Here is a 17,213-nt window from a genome sequence, read left to right as displayed (position 1 = left end):
ACAGATGTGCCATGTACATCAACACAATAAAACATAATGTTTTATAATGTCCTTTCCAAATTGTGGTAAATTGTGGATCATCAAAATGCATCATAAGCATGGTAGCATTTGCTTTAAATTCCTAGTGACATTTTGGGAGTTTTAAAAGTTTTCACACTGATGCTTTTAAATTTAAAGCAAGATATAAATTAATAAGAAAAAAATGTCTTTTTACTGTTCAATTTCATCCTTAATTAATCAGCATGCTGGTGAACTATGAACCTAGGTCAAGCCATTGAGCATTTATATTCACTCTGCGTCTTATCAGTTTCTTCCTTTCCTTCTTTTTTTCTCTTTTACCCATTTTATTCTTTCCATCCTCCTTGCAATCAGCCGAACAGGAAGGAGGAAGTGTGTAATTCCTTGCCTGGCCTCTTGTTATTTCCTGGTAGCATATTTGAGGTATTAAAAGGCAAACTAAAGCTGCACTTGGTGCTTAAGGTTGAAACCTCTCTTTCGCCACGTCACTCTTCTGCAAATACAGGCTGTTAAAACGCTTTTTTTCCCCTTCTCTGACTCATATTCAATTACCTTCAAGAAACAGTTCAGCGAAAGGAAGATTATAGTGAGCCCCAAGAGTGAGCATAAGAGAAAACACATACACAAACACATAGATATGCAAGCGGTGTGCATACACACACACACACACACACACACACACACACATACACATTTAGTCCTGTGTCAGCTCTACAGGATCAGTTCTGGATGTGCAAGTCTCAGTCAAAATCACATTAAGTGAAACATCACTTCCTATAGAGCCTGTTATCACACTAAGCATCTTAACCGCAGTGGAGATATGCACAAGAGATGAGAACAGCTGAGCTCTTTTTCTAATACTTCAATTCCAGCCTGTTCTCCGTACAGTTACACAACAGTAGTGCTGTGGAAGAGAATGGACAAACAGTAAAAAGAGGAGTGCACGTCTTACAGCGTAAAGACTTCTAGCATAAAGACAAAGCACACAGAAACTGAACATGATGAACATAAATATCACAAAACTGGAAGAAAGGGGTAAGCAGATTCTGGGGGTCTGATGTTACTTCCAAAAGTGTAGAAAAGCACCTGTTATGTGTTATTGTCATGTGTTTCAGAGAGAATGGAAGTAGATGGTTCTTTTCACAGCGTAAAAAAGCAATGGACAAACCTTTCAGAATATGGCTATGCAAGAGTTTAAGAAAAATAAATGAATAAACTTAATACTGTTAAATATGAACATTCTGGTGTTGGTTAAATAAGTAACAATGAATCAGATATTTAAATTTCTTGTGTTCCAAGACCACAAGAGAAAAATACTTTTGAAAACAAGAACATACGGAACATTATTTGCTTCTTACTATTTGTGCATGTTCTTCTCAAAAGGCCTGACTACGTAGACTTAAAAAAAAAAAAAAAGATATTTTGTTTCTATCTTTCTATATCTCCCTCCAAAACCAAACCTCAGGAGGAAATGAGAAAGGGTGCTCAGCCATATGGACAGCTTTAGGGAAGAGGAGAAATAGGATTAATCCGTCACCCCTCACTAACTCCCTGTTTTCTCCAAAGTTCAGGGCCAGCCTCCTACTGTTATACGGACTGTTGTCTTATAAAAATTGTGTAGTGCCACTGACTCAGGCGATTCAAATTTTTAGACAAAGAGTAAAGATACACCAAAGAGACATCAATTAATCAAGACATTGGTGTCTTTCCCTGTTTTAAATGAAAATACGGAGTCCTTATTTCATGGTAGTGGGAGAGACATCATTTTGTGTTATTTCACTGAAGGCTCTTTTCGGGACTACCAGAGTCGTCTGTAGAAATGCATAGTCAAACTGTGAATCCTGGGAGATTTGTCTTTATTTTTATGTATTTATGACAGCGTGGGCTTTATAATTTGTTCAACTCCTCTAGAGCTCGCTCTGTGCTCATCACATCAGCAAAACTAATATCTATCTGAGAGATCAGATCTTTGAGGAGTTTGAAGAAGATATCTGCGTCATTACTTAAGAAGACTAAGCTGTGATATTATATGTTATGACAGAAATGTGGCATGAGGATGCTGGATCAGGATCCGTGAATTCTTCTTCATCAAACTGAACTTTCCTTAATGTCATTTTTGCTATCCCTTTATTTTCCAGTCTGTAAGAACAGGCAGTGGTTACTTCAGCTATTTAACCCTTCATCTGGAGGGAGCTTTGCCAGCTTTATTTAAGTACAACGCTAGAAACTCATGTTAGTAAAAACAGGTTTAGATTTGCGTTTAAGCTTAGCTCAGCTGTGATTTTATTATTTTCAGAAAAAAAACTTCCTTATTAGAACACATTAATTTCTTCAGTGAGATTAGTCTCCTCATACTGCTTGATTTTGTATTTCAAAACCACTAACTCCCTGAGCCAATATTTTACTTACTACTTATTGCCATTTACTGACACACAAGGTAAGATTTTTATCTTCTCATATTTCAGATATCAATCACTCCTACAATTTCACAGAGGTTATCAAGATCTCCAGGATATTCACACACACACACACACACCCCAAAGACATTCTGTTACAAAGTGCACCAAACATTCTTGCTGTGTACCACAAACAACACTTTTTAGAAAGGGCCCAAGCACTCAGTGCATCTGCATAGGAAAGCCGCTGTCTCTATGAGTTTCTGTATATCCACTAGGCAATTTGTAGGGAGATGAGGGGGGATGCCATCCCCCTTGTTAGCAAAATGACCAAAATACATTCCCCTTGTTAACCTGCCACCCTCCTATATACTCTATAGGGTAGTGTCAGTGACCACTGAGCCATCCCCACTGTTACAAAATAAATCGCCTGCTGTGTAGATCTGTTCTACTCTGTACACGGTTAGTGTACATCAGAGAGAGAGATGGTCTAATTGACTTGGGTGTGTGTGTGTGTGTGTGTGTGTGTGTGAGAGAGAGAGAGAGAGAGATTATTATCTGTGTGTAATGAGCATGTAGGTCTTGGCATTTGGCTCGCTGGGTTCAGAGCTCTCTGTTAAAAGTGGACATGTTGTTAAACGAACCAAGGTAAGACAGCGGAGCGTGTCTGTCTACATGCAGAGGAAATCAGAGACATTTTGGTGGATGCTTCGTTCCTCAGACACAGTTAAAAAAAATTGTTTGCCTACTATGTGCGCGTGTACTAACCGAGGCTCGACGCTGATGTCCCGGGACATCGCTTCCGTTGTAAACGTAACTACATAGTGCCTCTCCAGTCGAGCACTCGCTCTCTCTCTCTCTCACTCCGTCTTGTGCCTCCAACCAATGTCATCTCCGTTCTCGCGGTTGTCCGACAAATTAGCCACAGTTAACTGAGCAAGGCTCACCTCCTTTTCCTCCCCCTACCCATCATCTGAGAGGAACTCACTGTCACAAATAATCTTTAAGAAACTCACACACACACACACACACACACACTTACCAGCGAAGACGAAAAATAAATTCTTGTCTCGTTTTTAAATTAACAACAACAACAACAAAATATTACTGTTATGAGTTATCATTATATGAATATTATATTTATATATTATCAGATGAATGTTTGAACACCTTGGCAGGTTTGCTGTGTATAGATCCTATTAAACGTGGACTCCTCTAACACAGAGCTAAATGTAACAACAACAACAACAACAAAACAGATGCGCAACCACTCGGTTGGTGCATCTGTTTGGTATTAACTCAAAAGCTCAGAAACCCAAACTGGTTAACTCAGTGTGAACGAGAAACAAATTGCGTTTCCTTTTTCCTGGAAAACCTGAAGAGCACGACTTGCCGTCTGCTGCATTGCACCTGTTCAAACAGCTGGGAACCAGGCTTTAAAGTCGCATGTTTTTTTCAACTGTAGAATAAGAAAAAGGCTGTCTGGACTAAATAAGCGCTCTTCTATAAATGGGAACGTAGAATTATTCTCTCTTTCATAAATAAATAAAAATAACAGACGTTACTCTGAGAATTTCGTAACCCCTATGTGTGCACAGAGGTAAGTAGGATGTGAGCCATATCAGGAGTACGAGCTTTTACAACGAATTTCTGCTTGCGGTATCACCTCAGCCGTCATTACAGCTGAATATTCTGGACAGCTGGGTCCGTGTGGATCACTCTCTCTCTCTCTCTCTCTCTCTCTCTCTCTCTCTCTCTCTCTCTCACACACACACACACACACACACACACACACACACACTTAGGTGCTCAATATGCTCTTACCTGCCGCCTTGTCTGCCCAGTAATATCATGGAAACACCGTCGAGTCAAGCGGATCATAGACACAGTCCTCTCTAGTGCTTAAGACTGCCTGTCTACCCAATTCTAGCGACTCGTGCACTCGCTCATGTCAGGGTTGGAGGCACCCTTGCATACCCGCCCCGCGATATCCTCCTGATGTCAGGGAGAGAGTGGGCGTGGTTTACGCTCCCTGTGGTATAGGCTGGATTCCCCTCAACATCTCAAAGCTAACATCTGCACCGAATGCTGATGTTTCAATGCGCCACAAAATACGTTTTTAAACTGTAAAAAATACAAATAAAAAAATCTAATAAAACAGCTGGAGTCCCACAGATGACTCGAAGAGAGGTCTGGATTAAAAATAATTAAAGAAATAACAGCAAAGCAGATGTTTTAAACCTATTTGATAGCGTTCAGGGAAATATTTACGTCAAATCTTGACTTTCTGTTTGGAAAATTCCGGATCAGATATCTAAATCAATACCGTGAGACTCAGTGTCTCCAGACTCATAATCAGTCTCACTATTTAATCCTAAAGTCCAAATGAAGACTCTTAGTGTAAGACGATTTGTTGTTATTCAAGCCTGTCTACTCTTAACAAAAAATCCCCATGAAGGCACCCACGCTTTAATTTATTGATATATTCATGTTAATTCTGTGTGCATAAATACTAATTCTGTAATGTATTTTCCCCAGCTCCAGCTGTGTTTGGGTGTGTGCTGTTGCCACCTGCTGGTAGAACATCGGACCTCATTCTGATTTCTTAATTCCCTGGCGGGTACAATAGGCGCTTTGTTTATGGACAAGATGAAAAATCTCACCACAAGATCCGTAAAACTTATTTCCAAATGAATGTATTTCATAAACTTTTTCAGCATACTCATGTAGTATAAGAGGTATTCAACCTTTAAATAAACGAAACCAAGACGGCAAGTAAACCAGAAAACTTTTATTTGCAAAAGAAAGAATACGCCTTTTACTGATACAGTAGATAAGTGTATATGCTTTCTGGCAAGTAGAGGGCTTTTATTCTGTTGATACGTTTTATGCCAAGAGAGCGGCGAACACACAACCGGCAAAGCTGGACCAGAGAAACAGGATCTGCAAAGCACACATGTAAAATTACATATATACTGTAAATATTTGTATACATATGCATGCACACATACACACATGGTTTCATTCATTCACACACACTTCACTCACATGTGTTTTGTGCTAAAAGTAGAAAGGGAGGAAGTCAGTGTGAGTGTGTGCATGTGTGTGTGTGTGTGTGTGTATGTGTGTGTACCTGCTGTCAGCAGTAGTTTTCTGATGCTATCATTTGAGGCTAGGTCAGCGGCTTTCTTTCCCTCAGAATTCCTACAATTCCCATCAGCCCCATGCTCAAGCAGCAGCTCCACCACCTTGAAACCACCGACCCTGGCTGCAGCGTGTAGGGGTGTATCAAGACCACGTCCACACTGGACATTGACACCTGAGAGAATTCAAATCCATGTCAACACAGATAGCATGAATGATCATTACAGTCAAAAAATTACAACAAACAGATTTTTTTTTTAAACTCTGTGATTTAACTGTGTGTTAATTGGTGTGTGTGTTTGTCTGACCTGTGACCAGTAGTCTCTGTACACATTCAGTGCTCCTGTTTTCGCATGCACAATACAGTGGCGTGCCAACTTCAGCCAACTCCATGTCAGCATCCACACCATGAGAGATCAGTAGCTCTACACAATCCGTATGTCCTGCACAACACATATGCATTCTTAAACTTTATACACAAGACTGATGCACATTTAACACCGTTTCAGCCAATTCCATATCAACATCCATAACAAGAAGAATATAAACTCCATAAATAATGTACAACCTGAACAACACACATACACATTTAAGACTAACCCTAGTCATTTTCACATCAGAGCATGAGCAAACACTCACTCACATGCACACGCACATGCACGCGCACACACACGCGCACACACACACACACACACCTCTCTTTGCTGCTTCATGCAATGGGGATCTGAGTAGATGGGCTGGGTGGAGGATAGAGCTGCGATTTAGAATGAGGCTGACAAGGGAGGAGTTTCCACTGCAACAGGCACTGAAGAGGGGTGTGACACCATCAACTGATACAGCTTCTGCCTGATCATGCACAAACACACACACACACACGACAATGTTTAGAGCCTTAGATAATGTTTATGGCTGAAGTGGTGCCCATTGTCACACACAGAAACAGAAGTGTACTCTAAATATCCACTTACGTATACACAAACACAGAGAGACAGAGAGAGAGAGAGAGAGAGAGAGAGAGAGAGAAATGTACATTAGCTCCATGTTCCAGTAGCAGTTTTGCACACGTAAGGTGACCCCCAAGACATGCTTCATGAAGCGGAGTGATGCCATCCAGAGTGACCACATCCACATGGAACCCCTGTACACACACACACACACACATGCAAACACACACCTCATCGTCATCATCATCATTGTCATCGTCGTCATCATCATCATCATCATCATCATCAGTTCAGTGAGCCAGTTAAACAAGAATCAAACCGCTTCTCACACATATCCACATACTACACAGATGTTGCCAGCGATGATTAAATGCAGAAATGTTGTAAATGTTTTGATTAAATGCTGTAGACACAACTGAAGTGTTGTTTAAATCTTTTAAATGCTATTTAAATGTTTTGTGAATGTTATTTACATGTGGGCAAATGTTCCCGGTATTGTTTGCATGTCTCAACAATATATTGCAGGTTTTATAAAAATGTTAAAGATGCATAACTGCATACAAAATGTGTAAATGTAAAATGCTGCATCTGTATACGTGCTGCATATGTGTCGATGTTGTGGATGTTATATAATTTTATACATGGTGTCTTCGTACCTGGGAGAGGAGTCTCTTTAGAGGCAGTAAACGACCCTGCAGAGCTGCTTCATGGAGGGGCGTCCTGTCTGCCCAGGAGCCTGATAAAACACACACAAACACACACATTCATTTGATTGTTATTCACAGGTAGACGCACATCCCCCCACCCATGTGCCGTTTCAGCATTGTCAAGAGTAAATGAGTCTCCAAATGACCCATCACCCAAACGACTGAAACTCACCAACATTGTTACACCTCAAAAAACAACCATCCCCAAACTCCCACCACGTATTCATGTTTTCATGTTACACTGAGTCAAAGTGAGTCCCTGCAGTGTCACTGGATCTAAAGCAGAAAGTGTACACGCAGTGATACAGAATAGCATATATATTACATACAATATCAAGGTTTGTTTTTGTTTTTGTTTTTTTTTCTTTAACAGAATACCTTCACAGAAACGTTGACCATCTGTACAGATTTGTGTGAAGAGGTTTCAGAATAGGAAGGACTGGGAAATGTAAATGGCGAAGAGACAGTTCACCATACAAAATGATATCAGAGCTCTGTCATCATTCACTGGCAGAACACAGCAAAACCTGAGCTTGGAAGGACTCCAGGGAATATGATAGTCAGAAGCACAACCATTCACCCAGGAAACAGTATTAAAGTAGAAACTGTGAGTGTGAGTGGGTATTTATGTAAGTGGTTTTCATGAGGCATTAGGAATCCACCGTTTTCAAAATATCAGTTCTCCTCCTTCTACCACCAAAATGACATAAAAACAGAGGGAAAGAAAAAAGAAAGACTGAAATAAAGAAAGACAGATCTTAACTCACCAGCCATGAATGCGTTACACACTTGTCCTCCATAGACGTTAAACTGTTGTTCCCACCAATTTTTCTGTATACACACCTCAGGTTGAATCGCAGCCATCCTTTAGATCAGCACACACACACATACACATACACACAGGGACTCACAATGTGGATTACTGCTGGAGTTTCTGAGTGCTTCTTATGGTCTTAAGAGACACACCCCTCCCACCCTCATCCCAAATGAAACCCTCCAACAAAAACATACATCCCTCCCCAAACACACTCCAACCTTGAACACCCAGACTCATTTGTCTATCGCATTATTCAAGCCCAACCCCCCCCCCCCCCCCCCCCCCCCCCCCCCCAAAAGCCAGGAGCACACACACACATAAAAATTGTTGAGGTTTCTCTAAGTTCTTAACACACACACACCAACCAGCATGAACACAAGTTGCAGATGTAAACATACAAACACATATCACCTACCTTTCCACACTCACATACACACTCTCAAATGTGACTTTCATGTATCTTAATTTCAGAAATCAGCAGGTTAAAAGTGAGTGTTTGTGTGACAGAGAGAGATCAGGGAGGGAGACTAGTCACACTAGGTAAAAACTGCGTGTGAACAAGTCTTTTGTGTCTAGCCTTGAAGGCGGAATGCCTTCTTGTGTTATCTGTCCAGTTTGGGTTTCAGCATTACATTCTTCAGAGAGAAAAATTTAAACACATAACCACGGAGGAAGTAAAAAAAATGCTTTTATTGTCATATTTACACAGTCACTCATCTCAGAAATGTTCATATATCTAAACACACAACCCACTGATATTTCATCTAGCAAAGCAATATAAGGACCTCATTGTTCATCAAATGTCATGCTTACAGGCAGCTTTCACAACAATTAAAGCTTAAAAAAAAACAGGTTTCGAGATAAAAACTCCTTTTCAGGCAGACTGACCCTGAGACCAAATGCCTGTCAAGTCCCAGTTGAAATATTTCAATGTGTGGAGTTTCTCTACCTTCCACTGGTCCAGCTGGCTGTAGCCGAGTAGTTAATTTACTTACATATACAGATAAAAACATCTAATCAAAGTCAATAATGTGCTCTGTTATTCCTCTGCACCGTTAGAGGAGCCTTGGCAACCAGTCTACTGACCTGACAGTCAGGCAGATACTATGAGATGAATGTTTTGAAAGCTCGTAAGGTTATACAATAGTTACAGTAACATATTCTTACAGAATGTATGTTCCCCAATAAATCACATGATTGGAGTGCTAAAACAACAAAGACCGAAGACAAAAAAACAACACCACATTGAGAGAGAAATTGGAAGAGATGAGATGGAAGTCCTCCCTCCAGTTAAAGCTGTGAGTGATGCAGAGTCAAAAGTCTGACAGAAGTCCTCAATCTCATTCTGGAATTCAGCTCATGGCAACCGACTCATTACATGAACAGTTTGACAACTGCAGTATTTTTGACGTAACATCCTCAACATGAGGAGAGAAAATTTGCAATTCTAACTCGACACTTTCATTCAACTACAGAATGAGGAGATGAATGCTGACTTCATTCACCCATAGAGGCCCTGAATTGGCCATTTTGGGACTGACAATTCCATATGGAATCAAAAATGTCAAACTATTCCCTTGAGTTCGAATTCATTGAGATATCGTTAAAATCATGCTGTGCGTCATTTTCCCACAACCGTTTATTTCTGCCAAACAGGACGCGTATTACAAATGTCCTGTAACTGAGATCACTGATGACTGAGATCAGCGATATCATTAATAAATCAGTGGAATGTGAATGGTGTTTAATTCTTGTTACATTCTTTTTCCCCATAATAATATAAACAGCCACAGGAAGAACAGTGCAACCAGAAAGCTCTTGTCCCGTCTCATTTCATCTCACACACACACACACACACATACACACAAGCAACTTGACTGAGACAAATTTCATTTTCAGTGAAAGAACCCTTGAACCCCACCAGCCATTAAAAAAATAAACCAATAAAACCATAGATCTGAGTCAGTCAGGACAAACAAACCAACCAGTTAATACTCAGGTAGTTCAAGAATATAAAATAACTGTTTAGACTAGTGTCTGACCAGTTGCAAATAATAAAATAAAAATTCACCTTTTCATCATAGTGGTCTTACCCTAAAACTCTACTTCTACAAACAGAGTTTGGTGTATTCCACCGGCTGCGATAGCCTAGTTTCATCATGCTAACATTAACTATCCTTATATCTGTGAACACTGAGAGCATGCATGAGGCAGTTGGCTTGTTCTAATTCCTTTCTGTAGATTTGGCTCTGAGGTAAAACCCGGATGGTGGAAGAGCAAACGTCTGTCTTGGTCTCCAATACATCTCCAATGTCAGAGGTCAGCAGTCATGGTTTAAATGCATGTTTGCTTCTTTGAAAATGTGTTTGTGTTTCTTTTTTTTTGACGTCACAGTGGCGTTTCCAGGTGCTGTGGGGGCCAGTTGCATCCATGGCAATGTCAATGAGGTCACTGGGCCAGAGCCACTGGAGCAGCAGCAGGATGAGGAAATCGATGACGGCGAAGAAAGAGAAAAGGGAACCTGCCACTGGGCCGCAGTGGGACTGCAGCCGCTGCAGTCGAGCAGACAGAGAGAGAGTAGGCCGTCTGCACACGCGGTTATATACCTACAACAAACAAACGCACACACACACACACACACACACACACACAAAACATTATTTTCAAACATAAAAAGCATATGCAGAGAGAGAGGGAGCAGAATGTCTACAAATACAGACATATAACTACAATACACACAGACCAAAATATTCATACTGACTGCCAACATATCCTTAAACACACATACATACATCCTTAAACACACATACATACGTCCTTAAACATACATACATACATCCTTAAACACACATACATACATCCTTAAACACACATACATACATTCTTAAACACACATACATACATCCTTACACACATATATACATCCTTAAACACACATCCATACATCCTTAAACACACATACATACATCCTTAAACACACATCCATACATCCTTACACACATACATACATCCTTAAACACACATCCATACATCCTTAAACACACATACATACATCCTTACACACATACATACATCCTTAAACACACATCCATACATCCTTAAACACACATCCATACATCCTTAAACACACATCCATACATCCTTAAACACACATCCATACATCCTTAAACACACATCCATACGTCCTTAAACACACATCCATACATCCTTAAACACACATACATACGTCCTTAAACAAACATACATACATCCTTAAACACACATACATACATCCTTAAACACACATACATACATCCTTAAACACACATACATACATACTTAAACACACATACATACATCCTTAAACACACATCCATACATCCTTAAACACACATACATACATACTTAAACACACATACATACATCCTTAAACACACATACATACATACTTAAACACACATACATACCCAAACAGTGATACGTACCTTCTCCGTGCGTTCTGCAACATTTCTCCAAGTGTACAGCGTGCGCACCTGTTGGTGGATGGTTGCCGGGGAAGGAACCTGGCCAGCGCGTTGCCTAGCGATGACAGTTTCCAAGCCCTCACAAAGAGAGCGAACGGTCGGCTCACATAATGTTACCAATTCATCTGGGAGGACCTCAGGAATACCACCAACACGTGTACTTACCACCTACACACACACACACATATACACATTCCACACAAAATTTCAAGAAGCCATCAGAGAACACCTCAGGATCACTGCTAAAATAGGTACTAAAAAGTTATACTCACAAACATACCTGTAATCCACAGCTAGCTCCCTCCACTATAGCCATGCAGAAAGCTTCAGTCAGAGATGTGTTGAGGAAGATATGACCCTGAACTAAAACATCTCTCACATCTTTATGGTCAAGTGCTCCTAACAGACGAACCCTATAACACACACACACACACACACACACACGGACACATTATGTGTATTTATACACAAATAATAAAACACGTAGTATGCACAGTTGATGCCAGGCATTACACATGCACTCCAGGATTTCCATACAGACACAGACACAAGCTCTAACCGGTCATGAAGCTGGTATTTTTCTCTGACTTCCTCCAGGACGATTCTCTTTGGTCCCTCTCCACCAATCAGAAAGCAGAGATCAGGATGCTTGGTACACAGCTCTGGGATAATGCCACTCAGCAAATCAATCCCTAAAATCAGCACAAACACACACACACTGATATATTCACACAGGTAGAGTGCAGGCACTTGTCTTAACTGGTCAATACAGTCAATTTTTTACTCTTTAAAGTCTTCTATTCTTTGTGTGAATCCCCCTTTCCCCTGTCTACCCCGGCTATTCTATAACTATTCTACAGTAAGTGACTGAATCCCTTTGCCTTTTATTAAGAACCTCTCAGCGTATGACTCTACCTTTCCTGTACACAAGCCGACTGACGACCACCACTGTGATCTTGCTGTCATCTCGGCGACTGGGGTCTGGGGTGAAGTCAGTGGGGTCGACGGCATTTGGTATAACAGAGACAATTTCAGGATCAAGGGCAGCCCTCAGAACGGTGTTCTCTTTACTGGTGTAGGACACACATATGATGTGATTAGTGTCGCACAGTGACACAGTCAGTAGCTTATTGGTCAGAACGGAGCTGACATCAGCGAATCCAAAAAGTGAGTGGTCAGTGAAAACGGTGTTAAGACCCATGGTCTTGGCGTGGAACAGTGCGTCGTGGGCCATGGCGGAGAATGAGCTGTGGGCGTGTACAATGGTGACACGTTCACGCACAAACACACATCTCAACAAGGGCAGACTGTGGAAACAGGTTGTTGCTGTGGATTGGTTGTACATCACCTAGGAGGAGGGGCCAAAGAAAAACTAAGAGTTAGGTCATTAATACACAGAAACACAATAGACCCAAACACTCTCTCCCTCCCTCCCTCCCTCCCGCTCTCTCTCCCTCTCACACACACACACGTACAGATGTACTCTCACACACTCATAAGTACAGACACATTAGCTAAAAGAGGACACAGTTTCAAAAATATTTCTAAAACAGACACTCTCAAAACTAAAAAATTCTCACACACAAACTAGAGGATATCACATAAACAGCATCACATGTGTATATACACATATAAGCACAAACATATTAACAAACCTGCAATGGTAGGTAATAAACCTTCAGTCCATTGGTAAGGTACCGCACCCCCTTTCTTCTGCCATAGGCATGCGTTGCTATTACAACCTTGTGTCCCTTTTCAATCAGGCATTGGGAGAGCTGGTAGATATGACTCTCCACTCCGCCCATGTTCGGGTAGAAGAAATCAGACACCATACAGATACAGTGCTTCACACTCTCCTCCCCTGGTGTGTTCACAGTGTGTGGAATGTACGTGCAGGGCTGATGTGTGTGTATTTGTGCCTTGACATCTCTCCTTCTCTGACCCATGTTTGCTCACTCCTGGCAAACAGCCCTTATGGTTCAAGTGAGATGATATCTGCGAAAAAAACACACAGGCACTCATAAGCTCGGCACATCAGACAAATGGACATAAAGAGCAACAGGGGTGAGACAGGCAGTAATTCTGTCCTCTGATGTTGTCAGTAATTCGCTAACTCAACCATGCTGAACCCCTCCAGACAGTCAGATAACTCAGATCATTAAGCTATGTACTCAATATTTTGTGTACTGCCTTAACCTAAATTACTTTAGACATAAACAACGTAACTATTTAGTGATTAAAACTAGCCCGTTCATCGCTCTTATTAATATGTTCAGTGTTATAAGCTCCTCAGTACGCACAGACATCCCACTAGCAAAGAGAGAGTCTGGCACAAGAACTGAATGTGTTAAAAAAATAAATAAATCAAGTGTTTTCACGAGCAGATCTGAAGCATGGAGGATGTAAACGAACTCTTCTGTCACTAAATTGTTTTAGTACTGCTGCACTCGTTAGACAGACTACACAAATGAAGTGTTCGCTAACAAAGAAGTTTCCTGAGGGAAATAAGGCTACACTGATGCCAGAAAAGCTCCTCATCTAATGCCATTCAATGTTTCGTTTTTATATCTTATAATATACATATGTAATAAGTCGGTGGACATGAGCTGACTTTCAGAATAAGACTGAAGACTTTTGTCGGAATTTCGACTCGATATCACCCACAGCTTACCTAGAAGAGGGACTCCTATAACCGAAGAATAGCGCCTGGTCTTCCACCTCATTTCTCAATCAAAACTGACATCTTAGAGTAATAGAGTAAATTAAAATAAGAAAAAAATGCAAATAAATATTTTCAGTGTGCTTTCACTTCCGCGAGTACGCCAGTCTGTCTTCTTCGTGATTATGGGTAGTGCGTCTTTAAATGTCAGTGCCGTCTAGTGGTGCGGCGACTTCAAGACAACACGCTAAGGTTCTGTTATTGGGGACTGGAGAGCGGTGTGTATCCGACGTCAGATGCTGATACATTAATCATACCACATTTCAGTATGGTTATCGAAACATATACAGTTGTTAAAATTGATTACAAAGCATGTTTACGGAAAATTTACTCTTTTTTAATGAACATACGGTCTTTTATGATACCACACTGATTGGTAATGGTATCATAGTTCTCATTAGATGAAGAACATGTTAGCACATGCCACGCTTATTAAGGACTGTATGGGATTATTAAAACGGCATTCATTAAATATTTCCTAAAATTTGTCACCCTACATAAAATATATTTCCTCTAAAATATGGGACAACAGCGTCACACTCGTGTTGACGTCACTGTGACATCAGTCAAACATATCAATCATAAAAAGAACTGTTAAAATTAACCTCGGAAACTGGTTTTGACTCACTGTTGTTTAACCTCATTGAAAATGAGATCGCCTTCTGAAAATATTGAGAGTTGAATAATAGCTAGTTATTTCACAACGGAATTACAGGGGAGTAACCAGTCTGACAGCTGATTAAGGTACACAAACATATTTAATCATTTTGACCATTTAAACATTCACTAATCATGACAAAGTAAGTTACGAGAAAAAGGGAACAGTTTAAGGAATGAACAATGAGCATGAAATTTTAGATAACTGTCTGGGTCTTACGGTTATGGAATTTAACCAAGACACATTCTTACATCATAGCAATGCTGCTTTATAAAAGGAAGTATATAGTAAACTATAAAATGCATTTTGAATTTAAATTTTTCGGGGGAAAAAAAGAATATGTAAATATGTTGGAGGGACCTAAAAGACACTGAATTCGTGGATGCCTCTAATGTCTATGGCACATGTATGCCAATTAATTTAGCAGTCAACGCCTCCACCCATCACTAGACGCCCCTACCTATTGCGGATTGAGGTAGGATCCGGACCAAACATATGGTAATAAGCCATTAAGGGTAGAATGGTTCTTAGCCACACGTTTGAGTTTCTGTTAAATGGTTGCTCTGTCCTGTTACCGTTTACTGACTCGCGTGAACAGCTTTATGATGATCACGAGATGGGTGGGGATTTGTGCATGCGCTGACCTGACATGTCTTACAGATCACCACAAGAATTTACATTTATGTCTTTCACTCGATATATTAACACTTAAGAACAGTCTGTGTGCTTGTTATTGTATTCATGATGGCTATGATAAAGAAAATGCAGGGTTGTGTGAGTGAACATGAACAATGATGAAAATTGGGCCTCTGTGAGTGTATGTGGTGTCTGTATGTGTGTGTGTGTGTGTGTGTGTGTCTGAGAGAGAGAGAGAGAGAGCGTTTGTGTGTCTGTGTGTTGCGTTTGGCAGTAATTTCAGCAGTAATTTCAACATTGTGCGTGTCATGGTCAAGTGTATGTGCTGCTGGTGCCCCTTGTGGGTAGAATTGCACTCCAACCCCAGACCACGTCCTTCCTGCCCGACTGAGCTCATGTGAGGCGATCCGCTGGGATGGCTGTACTTCATATTTACCCTGTAGCGCGCGCACACACACACACACAACACACACAACACACCCGCATGCGCACACACACACACACACACACACACACAACACACCCACATGCACACACACACACACACACACACACACACACACAACACACCCGCATGCACACACAAGCAGGGGATACAAAGGAGAGCAGGACCAACAGACCTCTGGCTATAGGGTCAGTACCACAGAATTCTGAAGACAAAGAGAGAGAGACAGCTCAAACTGGGCCATCATAAACCTCCAGAACCACGTGCCCTGCTGCTGAAACCAGGACACCCAGACAGCAGGCCAAAGAAAAATGACAGACCCATAACCACATGACAGGATGAAGTGAAGTGAAATGAAGTGGCATGTGGTGAAGAGCTGGAAAACAGTTCCATATCACACAAGTCCTCAAACCTGTATGTCTTACGCCCGCAATCATACTCTGAGTAATAATACTACTGTCAACACTAGCAGTATGCCTACTACCAGCAATATGTCTACAATATTACACACACACACACACTCATACAGGAAAACAAGGTGTTAGAGGTGAGTGTTTCAGGTTTGTGATAAGGGGGTAGAAGTGACATATTTATGAGGTTTGAGAGGAAGGAAACACAGACACACACACACGGAGAAAGAGAGAGAGAGCAAGAGAAATTTTAACAATACTTTCTATAAAGCCTTCCTGAATAGCTGGATCAGAGAGGAAAACAGGCCCAAGTGATTTATACGTTTTTTATCTCTAAGAAGTTAAGGCCTGAAACATTAAACCTAAAACAATGTAATTGCAGCAAATATAAGATTTACAGGTATAATCACACACAGCACCTGTCCATAGAAGATTGATTTTTTTACACAGAATCTTATCTGGAAGACTGCAGCTTGAGTCCGTACACACACACACATACATACAAACACATACATAGCCCTACACATTCACACATGGATGGGTGGATGGATGGATGGGAGAGTTTGGTAAAGAGAATGAACTGTTTGGCTAGGTGAAATCCTGGCTTGCTTGTGAAATGAGTTTATACAAAATCAGGAGAAAAAGCCACGATTGCAGTCAATTGTCAACAGAATGTTTACTGAAAATAAAGCAATTTCAATTAACAGTTTTTGATTTATACGTTTTTTATCTCTAAGAAGTTAAGGCCTGAAACATTAAACCTAAAACAATGTAATTGCAGCAAATATAAGATTTACAGGTATAATCACACACAGC

The 17,213-nt window shown here is 40.8% G+C and overlaps 2 protein-coding genes across 2 annotated transcripts; both read right to left on the bottom strand.

Annotated features, from left to right (window-relative positions):
• Positions 1 to 5,232: 5,232 nt before the first annotated feature.
• On the bottom strand, positions 5,233 to 8,073 carry asb11 (ankyrin repeat and SOCS box containing 11). The gene is made up of 7 exons (XM_030786460.1): positions 7,977 to 8,073; positions 7,159 to 7,238; positions 6,589 to 6,696; positions 6,254 to 6,404; positions 5,867 to 6,001; positions 5,548 to 5,733; positions 5,233 to 5,357 (listed from the first exon to the last, which is right to left on the bottom strand). The coding sequence occupies exons 1-7, from the start codon at positions 8,071 to 8,073 to the stop codon at positions 5,233 to 5,235; spliced, it is 882 nt and encodes a 293-aa protein (XP_030642320.1).
• A 2,258-nt stretch (positions 8,074 to 10,331) lies between these two features.
• On the bottom strand, positions 10,332 to 13,475 carry piga (phosphatidylinositol glycan anchor biosynthesis, class A). The gene is made up of 6 exons (XM_030787523.1): positions 13,185 to 13,475; positions 12,445 to 12,877; positions 12,089 to 12,221; positions 11,810 to 11,942; positions 11,491 to 11,697; positions 10,332 to 10,632 (listed from the first exon to the last, which is right to left on the bottom strand). Exons 1-6 carry the CDS (start codon positions 13,473 to 13,475, stop codon positions 10,354 to 10,356), a joined length of 1,476 nt encoding a protein of 491 aa, XP_030643383.1. The 3' UTR covers positions 10,332 to 10,353.
• Between the last annotated feature and the right edge of the window lie 3,738 nt (positions 13,476 to 17,213).

This window comes from Chanos chanos, chromosome 10 (genome assembly GCF_902362185.1).
Source record: "Chanos chanos chromosome 10, fChaCha1.1, whole genome shotgun sequence".
NCBI classification, from domain to species: domain Eukaryota; kingdom Metazoa; phylum Chordata; class Actinopteri; order Gonorynchiformes; family Chanidae; genus Chanos; species Chanos chanos.
Note: the sequence above shows the minus strand (reverse complement) of the source record. Positions and strands in the feature narration are given on the sequence as shown.

Excerpts from the sequence above, each read along its gene's own strand:
- asb11 (XM_030786460.1), bottom strand. The coding sequence starts at position 8,073 with ATGGCTGCGATTCAACCTGAGGTGTGTATACAGAAAAATTGGTGGGAA. Across the intron at positions 6,002-6,253 it reads GCATGAAGCAGCAAAGAGAG|GACATACGGATTGTGTAGAG; the intron begins GTGTGTGTGTGT and ends TGTGTTGTGCAG. Across the intron at positions 5,734-5,866 it reads ACAGAGACTACTGGTCACAG|GTGTCAATGTCCAGTGTGGA; the intron begins GTCAGACAAACA and ends GAATTCTCTCAG.
- piga (XM_030787523.1), bottom strand. The coding sequence starts at position 13,475 with ATGGGTCAGAGAAGGAGAGATGTCAAGGCACAAATACACACACATCAG. Across the intron at positions 12,878-13,184 it reads TTTATTACCTACCATTGCAG|GTGATGTACAACCAATCCAC; the intron begins GTTTGTTAATAT and ends CCCTCCTCCTAG. Across the intron at positions 10,633-11,490 it reads TTGCAGAACGCACGGAGAAG|GTATATAACCGCGTGTGCAG; the intron begins GTACGTATCACT and ends TGTTTGTTGTAG.